Below are 12,853 nucleotides of genomic sequence, written 5' to 3'. Positions count from 1 at the left end.
AGCTTTCTCCACTTCCGTGGTCTCCCCGCACACAGATGAGTTTCTCGACCTCCTCGCCAGCTCCCAGAGCCGCCGGCTGGACGACCAGCGCGCCAGCCTGAGCCACCTGCCCGGCCTGCGGCTCAGCCAGCACAACCGCCGCTCCGTCCTGGGGCACCTCATGGCAGCCAGCAACAGGGAACTGGATGACGACTTCTTTGATACATTGATCAAATGCCAGGTGAGTTTTCTCATAAAAATTCTTCAGATTCTGAGTCTTTGGGGATTTGATTTTGTGCATCTTGCTATTTAGTTCTGTCAAGTCAGCAACTAAATTTATCATGTGTTTTAACATACACATTGATTTGGCAGATAAGGAAGAACACAGAGAACAAAAAAAATAAGGATTTTTTCCCCCCCACAAGGGTGTTTTGTTTTCTGTGTGGGTTGTGGCTTTTTATTTTTTCAGTTTATTTTTTGTTGTTTTGATTTTGTTTTTTCTCCAAATGATCTGGTGTCTAGCTAAGTGGAATTTTGGTATTTATACCATGTTAACCATTTAAAGTAACAAATGCTGTAAAGGTGGAGGAAAACAAGCGAGGCCATTAAAGGGAGCATGCAAAATAATTTTAAGAAACAGTGCTTAGATCTGTCTTGTTATGAAGACCCATGATATACCAGGAATCATAACTGATCAAATGAAAGAAATCAGTATCAAAGCTGTAGTGGGGATAGCGATCATCATTCCAGTTACGTTAAGTTTAATAGTTCATGACAACTCCCAAGGGAGGTGTCTGACTGTCGGTCAGAGCATTTAGAGCAAGGAGACTTTAAAACCTTGGTGTTTTACCTGATGGGTTGATAAGGATCTCAAAATACAAATTTTGTGTTGTATGAGACTACAGATACCACATATACCAATGCTAAAATTCTTCTGGACAAAGGACAATAAAATCTCATTCTGCAATATAAACAGGAACTAACTTCTGGGGTTATTTTCAGATACATGTGGACAGGTGGTTTGGATGAACCATTTTAGCTACACTTGCGTTCTTAACTTACTAACTTGAAACAAAACTTAAAAATTAAATCCTTACAATAGCTTTAAATCCAAAACCAAAAGCTTTTAGTAATTTTTGCCTTCTATTGTTCTCTTATATATATTCCTGTAAATATGCAGCTTTATCGCTTGGTCTGTCTGCAGGGTTCCAGACTGGATGATCAAAGATGTGCTCCTCCATCAGCTGCAAAAGGACCAACTGTACCCGATGAGGATTTTTTCAGCCTGATTTTACGATCCCAAGCCAAGAGAATGGATGAACAAAGAGTCCATCTTCCCTCAACTATAAAGGGACCAGATACGAGCTGAAGAAACAGGCCCGTACTGTACAGTAGCATCCTGGCTGTCAATTTGTTTGCTGGAAAAACATACATGCCTTTTTACAGAAGACTGCAATAAGTAGTTTTGTCCCCTTTCTAATAGTATTTTGTATAAATAGCAGCAGCATCACACTCATGACCAGTAGTTATGGGTTGCCAGCTGCTTTCAGCAGTGTCTGAGATACCGATTACCGTATCTCCCTCTTAACTGCCTCTAGTCTATGAACATTAATAGGATTTTTCTTCCTGTCAGGGTATTCTCATTGCTGATATGTGGATTCCACCACTATCTCCATCTAGTGCAAGACTTAAATTTGTATGTTCTTTTCAAAGAAAACTTTTTTTTTTTCCTGATTCGTACCTCCCTGGAAAAAGGTCTGGTTTTCATTTATACTTTTTTTAAAAAATAAAAACAATTTGAGAAATAGCTTCAGGACTTAGTCTGTCTTTCTTTCTTCCAAGCTGTGTCTCTGCAATAATTTTTATTAAAAAAAAATCATACCCTAGTTTAAATTCTGTTCAATATAAAAATAGTCTTTTCAAAACATGCTGATTTTTTGTAATGTTTAGTTAAATGTTTCCTGAATTACAGCGAATGTTTTCCATTTTCTTGCAGCTTTTTAGCACTGAAAAATGATTTCTACTGAAACTGTCCTCTTTATGCATTTAAGGAGAAATGACAAAATTTTCTTCCAAACCCATGTGTTAGCACTGGCTCACCCTGCTGATCTTCAGTACTCAGTGCTTCCCATTCCCTATTCAGCTTTGAATCACCCTAAAAAATTAACTGATACAACATCAGCTTCTCCCTCCTCTGCAAATTATTAAACTAGAATAAAATAATTAAGCTGTCCTAGAACTGAGCCAACAAGCAGCAATTCTACTTACTTAAGACTGATTTTAAAGAATATAAAACACAGACAGTCCTGAGACTTCAAGCTGAGGTACAGTTAGTCTTATGTGAATTACATCAGCAACTTTCTTCAGGCTGTTTGACAGTTACCTGATTAGGCCTGTATTGTGAAATCACAGAGTTTCAGTGCTTTCCCACCACAGGGTGTTTTACTCAAAACGTACCTATTTCAAACATGCAGCAACACCCACAAGCCTGTTTCTTTGGCCAATTGAAGTTGTATTATTTTACCAGATTTCAAATTCCAGAAACAGTAAATATACTCAGCCTCTCAGTTCTTAAAACCCCATGTGACAGCTACACATGCTAATGCTCTGACCAACGATGAGTTCCCTACTCGGGTCCTCTGTTGTACATTTGAGAATTAGAGCAGAACTAGCAAGTATGTGACAATTAAAGATTAAACAAAACTTACAGCAGAGCTTGGGGTCTCCTTCCTGTGAGTCATGTGAGCCGCTCTTTTTCTTCTCTTCACAGGGGTCCATTGCAGAACGTTTCCCTTCTAGGTTTTTATTAGGATCCCAATTTTCTCCAGTCTCTCGCTCTGCTGTGCCTGTCTCCTGTTTCTGCTGCTCAAGTACATGTTCTTCAGTAAGGTTTTCAGCTGTGATACTTTCTACTCTACAGACTTCAGACTCAGTGTGCAATCTATTCTGTAAAAATTAATAATAAGCTATTAATTGAGCAATCCAAAGTGATGGCATCTATTGCTTCAGGTGCATCTCAGCTCAAGGGGCAGAACTCCCCCAGAGCACAACTAGTATCTTTTTCTCCTGGGGAAACAGTAACTAAGCAGAATCCAGAGTATCAATCTGTTTTTAATTTTCTATAGTTTACAGAAAAGTCAGCGCTGCTTTTCCCCCCCGCCTTTGTGGGTAATTATTATTGCCCAGACTAACATAAGCATTGATGTCTCTCAACAGAAGTTATTTATGTCTTTACTGTAAAAGTAGAGTTTGAATTCAGTAGTTTCCCGCCACAGTTGGCCATTGCAGAGTATTTTTCCAGAACAAAACATGCCACAGATACCTCTACAGAACTGTTCCATAGGGGAATATTTACTTCCTTAACTCCTCTCCAAGATTTGGCTTAAGACTGTTGTTTAAATGTATTCTAGCAGAAAACACTGAAAGTTATTAAATTTAATCCCAGCAAAAAGAGCACCAGGACTAACATACACCAGGCTGTGGTTTGTGAGGCTCTTCTACTTGTGTGTCTGGCTTGTCGCCTGTGTGCACGACGTCAGGACTTCTGCTGCCGCTTCCCGGTCTCACAGGAACATCTCCTCTGTCGTAAGGTCCTCTGTAAATGTAAGGGAGCTTCTGCGAATAACAGCCATCGGGGGTGCTCCCAGCATACTGCCCAAAGTCTATTCTCTCCTGTTGACTGGCAGGTGGAGGAGGAAGACTTTTCTTCTGAAAAGTTAAGCATCTTAACACAGACACTGATGATCCTGCACCATAGCAGAAAGCCTGGGGTAGCGGGGAAAAAAACAAACACAAAACACCAATTATTTGCAGCCTGCAGTTTTCACAGGGAATTCCAAGTCACCTATCTGAAAAACACTGAAAGAAAAGCTCAGGTGATCAGAACAGCTACAGTAAAATTCAAGGTTTCTGCAGTCTGACCACAGCACAGGAACTGCCAGGCTTTAGTTCCTTTGGTGCTACAATAAAGATGCTGAAGGCTCCAACTCAATGCTTTTCTTGTACAAAATGCCAATTAATGCATCACTGTGTAATGACAAAAGAAGAAATGGGAACGATGCTGCAATAAACTGTCACAGAGTCTAAACTTCTAAGCAGTTTGGGAAGTAGGGACCGATGTGGCTTAAATGCAAACATAACTATTTTAATTGCTAAACGAACTGTACTATAAACATTTTGTTAAGAAAAAAATCCTTTGTAGAAATGATTTCATCTGTACTAAGACATCTATTCAGTAGTACAAATAAGAAATAAACAATATAAGAGATAATAATACTTAAATATCGATAGGTTTAATATATAAAAACTGAAACTGAGCTTTTTAATGTAAGATAAAGGTATACAAACCAGGACAGCCAGAGCCATCATAATTAGCACTGGAATCTGCAGAATAAGCGGTATCTCCTTCATAAGTGCTTTGATGAATTCACCAATACCTTGTCCTATGTGCTTCAAAGGCTCAGTTACAAAGCTGGTGAAAGTAATTGCCAATGCCTAGAAAATACAAATACAGTGTTGCCACCGATCACAAACATAAACACAAAGAGTCTCTTGAGGCTCGGTGTATACCTTCGTCGGTGGAACCAGCAAGACAGGGTTTACTAGTAGCGTCTCATAGTACTTCTGACAGGGATCGTCCTGAAATGTCCACTGACTTCTGAACCATTCTGTAACCAAAGCAGAGATGTGATTTTACTACTTTTAAAACATGTATTTTATGACACAGCAGTAACACAGAAAGCAGCATTTCAATGATAGATGGAAGAGAACTCTTCTAGATATGGTTCAAAGCTGAGAATGATTTTTAAACATCTGAGATTTATTTTTTAAAATCTGAGATTAGTTTGGCAGTGTAGTTTATCCTGTCATGGAGATGTATTGAAGAAGATTCTTATGAAGAAATTACAGTGTTCTTGGATACTATTACTGAGCATTTTGAGATCTTAAATACTACTACAAAATAACGAAACAAGTATTTACCAAAAAGACTTTCCCTCCAGTTCAGCTTCTCAGCACAGACGTTATCGAACTGCCCCATTTTCGCAATTTCTGCTTGATGCTGCGCAAAGGCCAGCTGCAGGAGAATAAAAATTACTTGGAAAACATAGAACAAGGCAGTGCTGGGCAGAGAACACCTGCATCCATGCAGATCTGCACCTGAGCTAAAAATGTTTGCTCTTCACGGGTTTGGGATAATTACCTGGGTAAATCTGTATTAAGAAAAGTTTGCTACCTAGACAATTTGACAGAGTTAAATTGTAAGTAACTGTAAGAAAGGATAAAGACTACCAAGATGGCTACCTCTAAGTTACTCTCCAAATGGAGTTCAAATTACCTAAGGAGCAAACTTCAATATTCAAAGATACAAGCTCAGGGCAAAAGTAACCTGACATCCCCTTTCCTTAAAATGTTTCTACGTTAAAACCAGAGACAGCTGCCATGCAATTACTAACTAAAACATCAGGACATTGTCTTTTATTTTCTAAATAATTCCCATTAACAACTACCTGTATTCATTATACTTTGCCTTATGGTTTGCAACTTATGATAACAAAGGCAAATCATCTGTTGAAAAACTCTGACACTCTTCAGTGACTCCGTGTCAGTCCCCGCAGGGCAGCCCGGCCACGGCCCAGAGCCACCCAGCTCTGACACCCTGCGGTTTAGTTCTAATGACGAGATGCAAGGACTGAGATTTTGTGGCTGGGCTATGACCTACTAGCATAAATTCCTCCTCACTAAAACTAATACCATTCTACAGTCAGCTACTTTATCACCATTAATGAAGCAATTATCTCTGGTCTATCACGCATTAAATGCAGTTTTACTCAGGGAATTTCAGAAAGAAAAAACTCCCCACAGTATATTTTCATAAGACTTTTCTACCAGGCTGCTTTAGACAGGGTTCGCATTTCCCTTGCCCACACAGTGAAATCAGAGTTTCTACTGCTTTATGAATTCTGTGCAGGAGAAATTACGAATTCTGCAGCAGGAGAAAAACTGGCAGGGTCTCTTTTATTCTTTAAGCCTACTACACCTGTCAACATGCAAAATAAACATAATCTATTTTGCCGTCAATTATTGCTTTATATAAACTAACTAAAGGAACTAAATAACCTTAACTCCTTCAATAATCCTAGAATTTTAAGCCTAAAAGCCACTAAGGTTTCAGAACAACTTACCTTATATAAGTAAAGCCAATTCCATGCAAAACTGATTAGAAAACTTATTAAGAAGACACGTTTAAGCTGAACAAACCAATGAATATGTGTCCAGAGCTCCGTAGCTATTACAATTACAATGCACACTAGGCACAAGAGTATCTGAAAAACAGGAAAGAAAAGTGATCCAGATTTGGAATTTTCCAAGCTTACTGCCAGAACACACGAAGGAACTTTCAACGTGTCTTTTTACTAGTACCATTTACATACTGCACTGGAAAGAATATTATCTTGCTTTCACAGCAGTACAGGCCACTTTCACAGCATTACTATGGGTCATCGTGATCACAGCCTTGTGTTGCAGTTGCTAATTTCCTTCTTGTGATATTTAGTTATTTTTTCCTTATGATAGTTATCACATTCCCCACCATACTTTAAAATTATAGAATTGGTGTAATTCAGTAATTGTGTAGTATGTGCCTGGTATGAGCCACAGTGGCCAACTCTGGCAGTTTGGTTAAGAGACAAAGTTACAATTGGGGAACAGCAGCAGGACTTCAGAGAAGCACTTTACAGTCTCTTTCCATCCGAGGTTATGCTACTGACAGTTCACATTTGTCATTTGGCTTCCATGGACCCCTCAAAACTAGACAGGCTACTTTCAAGATCATGTCAGCATCAAATGTTAGCATATTATGAATTGTAAAGCCTTATTCAGAGAGCTTTGACTTATCAGAGGTCCACGGCTTAGCACATTTTAATTCCATTTTAGAGAGTATGACATTTTCTCCCAGTCATGCTCTCCTTTGCAACACAATTTTTTCCAACAAAATTCACAAAAATCTCTGACCTGTAAGACTTCAAATACACACTTGTCTCAATATGAATATATTCCAACTCCTGCAGAAGCCAACAGCTTCAGCATATATTTGAACAAGAGACAAATCTGGAAAATGTATAATGCACGAGCCATCAGTTTAAGTCACAAGAAAGCATCAGAGTCTAATGAGTCACACAAAACATATAAAAGACAGGAAGTGAAGAAGGAAAGCGAACCAGAAAAAACCTACAAAGCTACAGTAAGAAAAGAAGACCACGGGGAAAAAAAACCTTGAATTCGTACTTCAATAGAATACATCACCTCTACCTTCCACAGCCATGAAACAAAAAGTGACTCACTGTATGACGGAAAGAACTGCTTTACATGTGAAGTTAAGATGGTAACACTCATTGACTTGCACAAAGAAACTGAAGAAAACAGCAATTAAAAAAACACAAAAAAAGTTCTTTCTTCTCTTACCAGAAACATATTATATAGATCAATTCCAAACGTGTCTTCAAATTTCCAGTGCCAAGCTTTATAATCATGATGCTTAAATCTGATCAAAATATCACTAAGTGCATCATCCACAGCACCTGACTGCCAAGTTTCCTCATTGAGAAACCTGAGGATCTCCAAATATGTCTGTTTTGTAAGGATGATCTCAGCATCGTAATGGACATGGCCCACATCTTCCTCAGGCTGAATTAAAAGCAGAGGAAAACAATAGTTAAAAGCTGCTAATCTGGCAATAGAAGTACATACAAAAAACTCTATTCCTAGGCAAAAACCTGATTATATACCCTCGCTACGTACCAGCACCTTTTTGACGTAGACTGCAGCATGAAGACATGGGACAGGGAGAATGGGACAGGGACTATGATTCTATAACCTTTTTGTTCATTCTTCTGAACTATATAAAACATGAATTCAACTGGTTTGTTCTCTTTCAATTGTACAGCAAAAAACTAAAGAATGAAGCGAGTTATCTCACCTATTATTAAAATTTTAGAGCCACTTCTCATTAACAAGTAATAATTACAAATGCGCTATGTGTGCCCTGATCATGGCTGGATATTACAGGTACAAGCTATTAGGAGAAATTTTACGTTGCTAAGTATAATGTTCTTTGTTAAATGTTGATTTTGCTTATTGCTAAAAATTTATTTCTCTATCTCGGAACAGAAAAAAAACCCTCCAAAAACAACGTAATAAAGAAAGTTAATAAGGTGATTCTTATATGCAAACTCTAATAAGCTGCTATTCCAAGATGGTTAAGGTGGGCAGAGTCTAAAACAAAGGCCTAAAAGGTCTACAACAAACAAGCAAAATCTGCCTCTTTCACATTTAACAACCATTAACATGAACTGAATGGGATATTACTGTAGCTGCGTCCCAGCCACAGATATTCAGATACATACTCTGAATTCACATAGTCTTCCTTCGGATGCATACAGACCAAAGAGAAACTCTCCCCTGAGCAAACACTGCTAACAGCAATACTGGATGCACATCCTTCTATCATTTTTTCCCTTGCAATTCAGTTCCCTTCATTTTACTTTAAAGTATGCCGGAACAATTAATCAACACCTGATAACCATGAAAAGCACATAAAGTAGCAACGTGAATTCTAATCAATTTTTAATGACTGTTCAAATACTTACAAGGCCAAGTTTTCCAGCTTCATTTAAGATCTTATTCAAGTATCGCTTAAAAATATAAAAGCTGCGGCTTTCATGTGATTTGGCATGCTTCTTCTCACAATCTGCAATCTGCAACGGAAAGATACTTTGATTCAATTCTTGTTCATACCAGCTTGTTCACAGGAGAGAAAAAAAAACCCTGCCAACACACAAAACTCCGGATTAACAGAGGCACATTTCTTTAGTTTAGCAACAATCCCATGATCCGTACACCAGATAAAAAGCATATGCAGTCGCTGAAGACACTACTTGTTATGGGACTGGTCAGTACCAGAGATTTCAGACCTGCTCATCATATGGTTTGAATGCTACCCTCAGGAAGACTAGGAAAACCTAAAAATCTAGATCTCCTTAAATATTAAGTTTACATCAGAAAAATAAAGAAAACTGCAAAAGATACTACATAACTAAAACAACATTAAAACTACATATCCCATGTGGTCTCCAAATGGCTGAGGGAAGTGAGAGCCTCAGTATCTACACAAACATCATCGCATCCTCCTGATCTCAGAAGCAGCGGCAGCCTGGAGGTCTCGCAGCGGCTCCTGAGAGCTGCAGCACTGCATATTACAGTCAGCCACAGATGTGCTCTCTATACCCACAACCCACCCCTTAAAATCCAACAGAATTGAACAATGTGAAAATGAAAGGTCAGGTTTCTAAGCTTTGGCCAGTACGGTGGTAACATCCCAACACCAGGTTTAAACTGTTGACACTGGGCAGAAACACACAGCCCCCATCAATTTCTGTTACACTATAAAACACTGTAGGAAATAGACCTTGGTAGAGAGAGAAGTAACATGGAATTGAGTTCAAACCACTTCCAGCCTCTCCTCTGAATAAAGAGGTTCCCCCTAAATAATGCATCGTCTCACAAATTATGGCAGCAATTCACCTCTTCTTTACTGTCCAGACAGGCATAATCAGAAAGTACAAACTAGGTTGGAAAATATTCTGAAGTTCCACAACAAACCTTCTGTTGCAAGGAAACTACTTCCCTGGAACAACTTGGTAAGATTTCAGTACTGACTGTATCCACAGTTTTATCCTCAGAGTCATGATAGTTTGCCTAAAATTACATAAGAAAAACACATATTTTTAGAATCAAAGAATTTGATCAATATGCCATGTTACACTTCTATGGTCAGAGCACTTTAAAAGAAGCAAAGGAGCTAAGAACTGAGCACGGCTCTTTGCTGCTAATACTCTCCAAACAATACTCCAGCTGCATCTCTGCTGTTATTTTAGGCTCCAAACAGACAGTTGCTTTAAGTTTATCTAAATGTATGCTGCCTTCAAAAGGTGAAATCTTGCTCTGTCCTCCCCCAGCTGCCCTTTCCCCTCCTCTGAGTGCTGGTGAGCCACGCAGTGCATCAGATTAGATAATCCCCCTGGCTAAAAACTGACTCAGCAAGCGAGGGGGCAGCCTTCAGCCAGACCAATTCCCAGTCCAGCTGGCCACACAGCCAGCCAGACTGAAAGTAAACACAAAACCTCATTCAGGGCTGCATGCCTTTCCTTTCTTATTCCCTCTTCACTCCAAAACACCCAATTTTTTTAATGTTAACTGCTCAGACTTAGTTTTAACGGTGCTGCTTCTACACAACCAGGTATGCACACTGAGGAAAGTCTCCAAAAGAAAGGCAACATGACACAAATCAGTGACCTCCTGCTGAGATGAAGTTTTGAGGACTGTCTGGCCCACACAGCCTGCCTGCCTAAAACCTCTCGTTGCAGAACAGAAGGGAAATCCTGGACAGACTGACTAACCTAACTCAAAGCAGTCTTCTCCTTTAAGATGCAGTTCTGTTTTCATGGGAGACAACAGTAAAACTCCTAGCATATATTTTTAATAAAATCCAAAGCAGTAGGGCACCAAGTTTAAAGACTCCAAAGCTTGCTGCTGAATTTTAGGGATTCTAATGACTATCAGGTGGACTTACGGCAAGTGGAGGCTGAGGAACTCCATGAAGAAAAATAATGCAGTTTGCATTTTTTAAGCTTCAGAAAATTATGTTGTGAAGCATTAAAATAGTATTATTCAAAACTGCAAAACCTGAAAGCTGAAGAATGAAAAAAATCAAGGGTGCCCATATAACTAACCACATTTTACAGTGTCATGTGTACTGGATAAATAATACGCATCTCAGGATATATGTAGAGTCCACCCCTCCCAGAAGACAATAGAGTATGATTCACTTTGTTTAAACTAGCTTTTCATATTTAATCTTCTCCTCAATGTTCATGAATTATTAACAGTACAGCACTCAACTCCTACTCTGATCTTCCTTCTGAAAGCTCTCATGTCCAGTATTACAAAATACCACTGACTTTCATTAATACTCTCACACAATCAATGCGGTTTATTCCAATATTACTGGGGATCATTAAGCCCAAGTCCCCCAAATTCTATCCACTAGGAACTTAATTTTCAAGATATTTAACACTATACTTCAGAAACTAGCAAGAGCTGTTTAACCCAGTGCTTCTCAAAGAAATGACTTGTGGAGCCACAACCTGCATAAACCATCAACCACTACCTATGAAAAAAACAAAAAGTGTGTTTCCTCTGACTTCATCAGTCTGCAATGGAAACTGGTCATTAAAAGGCCCTGAGTTAATTATTTACTATAACGTAGATTGCCATTTTTTTTCTTGCAATTTTAACAATGGACACAAAACATTTTTCTGTGTATAGGTTTAGATATAACCTTGTAAGACCTTAAAAAGGCAGCAATTCTATTATATTCTAATTTCACAATTTAAGGATGATCTTTCAACCGCACGTGGCTGAAGGACTATTTGGGAGAGACATGTATTCATGCACTTTTTCTACCTTGTAAGGTCTTCTCATTGTTCCTGATGCTGCATCGTAATTGAGCATATCCGTGGGGTCAATCCATTCATCATCTTGAACTTTACCGCTCCCTATTAGCACAATTGCACACAACACCAAAGGAAACAGCATCCTGTATCACTAGACGTAACAAGAAATTCAGATATTTAGTTCAGCATGTAACAGTCTACACGAAAAAACAGAAACAATCTTAAAACACGAAAAAGTATTCTACAGAGTTGTTTAAAAACTCAGTTCTCCACTGAACAGATTAAACTTTACTTGTATCATTTTTTCCCCAACGAAAACACTAGCAATTATAAGCAACACTGAAACCGTATTGTGTGACTGGCTGTCATGACCAGCAGCCGTAGAAATCGACGTTGCTAAACACGATCAAGCAGCACAGGCCTGGCTTTGAACACGGTCTCGCACCCATCCCCACGCCGCTTCCCGCGGCAAGCCCTGCAGAGCCCGCCAGGCCGCTCCCGCCCGCCCGGGGCAGCCAGGCCAGCGTGACCGGCGCTGCTCGCACAGGCCCGGCCGCCCGCTTCCCCCGCCCGAGCCGCAGCCCCGCACAGCCCGGCCCGGGGCACCGTACGACGCTAGAGGCCGCACATCGCCAGCGCCGAAACGGCTGTAAAACAGCGAAGCCCGCACGCTGCTCCCCGCTTCGCTCTCGCCGTGTTTCCCTCAGCCGCGAACAACAACGCTGACAGAACCGCGGCCTCCCGGCCCCTTTCCCGGTTCCGTCGCTCCCCCGCGCCAGGTCACCGCGTTTGGGGCACGAGGGCCCAGACATGGCGCAGGACGGGCCCGGACACCCGGGCTGCAGTCAGCGGCTCCCCCACACCGCGCCGCCGCCCGCCCTGCCGCTCTCAGCCCGCTCCGGTACCTGAGGGGCCGCACACGGCCTCGGCGCGTCTGGCCGGCCCGGGGCCGCCCCGCATCGCCAGGCCCCTACCGCCGGGGAGGGTCGCCGCGCTACTCGCAGCCCCTCCCGGCGGCGCTGCCGCGGCCGGCCCGGCACCGCCCCGAGGAGCCGCTCTGGCCGCTCAGGGCCCGCGGCGAAGCGGCGGCTGAGGAGCGGCCCCGCGCGCGACTCCGGCCCTCAGGGGCGGGAGGCGCTGCGGGCGCGCGCCGGCGGGCCCTGCCCCGAGGCCGCTGTTGAGGGCGGGGCCGCCGCGGCTGCGACGCGACACGGGCGGGACAGGCAGCGGGTGGACGAGTCGGCCAAGACATAAACAACGCGCAACCCGGCGGCAGCGGCGGCACCGCCCCGGCGCGCGCACCGCCCGCCACGTCCCGCCCGCCCCCCGCCCAAACACGCTCATCTGCGGCGGGAACCAGCAGC

The 12,853-nt window shown here is 41.7% G+C and overlaps 2 protein-coding genes across 9 annotated transcripts in view; one reads left to right on the top strand and one right to left on the bottom strand.

Moving 5' to 3' along the window:
• Positions 1–1,792, top strand: part of GPSM2 (G protein signaling modulator 2) — a 29,838-nt gene extending 28,046 nt beyond the window's left edge. For all 8 annotated transcript variants that reach the window (XM_082052702.1, XM_082052704.1, XM_082052708.1 and 5 more), the window contains 2 exons: positions 3–220; positions 1,184–1,792. In XM_082052702.1, coding sequence (XP_081908828.1) covers positions 3–220; positions 1,184–1,348 — 383 coding nt within the window. In that variant the 3' untranslated portion in view covers positions 1,349–1,792. The remainder of the gene's footprint in view (positions 1–2; positions 221–1,183) is intronic.
• An 880-nt stretch (positions 1,793–2,672) lies between these two features.
• Positions 2,673–12,679, bottom strand: CLCC1 (chloride channel CLIC like 1; the record flags this gene model as incomplete). The annotated part of the gene is given in 12 exon segments (XM_082053153.1): positions 2,673–2,711; positions 2,713–2,925; positions 3,451–3,744; positions 4,327–4,473; positions 4,549–4,646; positions 4,960–5,053; positions 6,162–6,302; positions 7,441–7,662; positions 8,625–8,732; positions 9,637–9,732; positions 11,500–11,591; positions 12,395–12,679. Coding segments are annotated over 12 exon segments (1,599 nt in total). The 5' UTR covers positions 12,450–12,679.
• Positions 12,680–12,853: the final 174 nt, after the last annotated feature.

The sequence above is a fragment of the Streptopelia decaocto genome (genome assembly GCF_964273445.1).
Source record: "Streptopelia decaocto genome assembly, chromosome: 5".
In the NCBI taxonomy this organism is placed as follows: domain Eukaryota; kingdom Metazoa; phylum Chordata; class Aves; order Columbiformes; family Columbidae; genus Streptopelia; species Streptopelia decaocto.
This window is presented reverse-complemented; position numbering and strand designations above follow the sequence as displayed.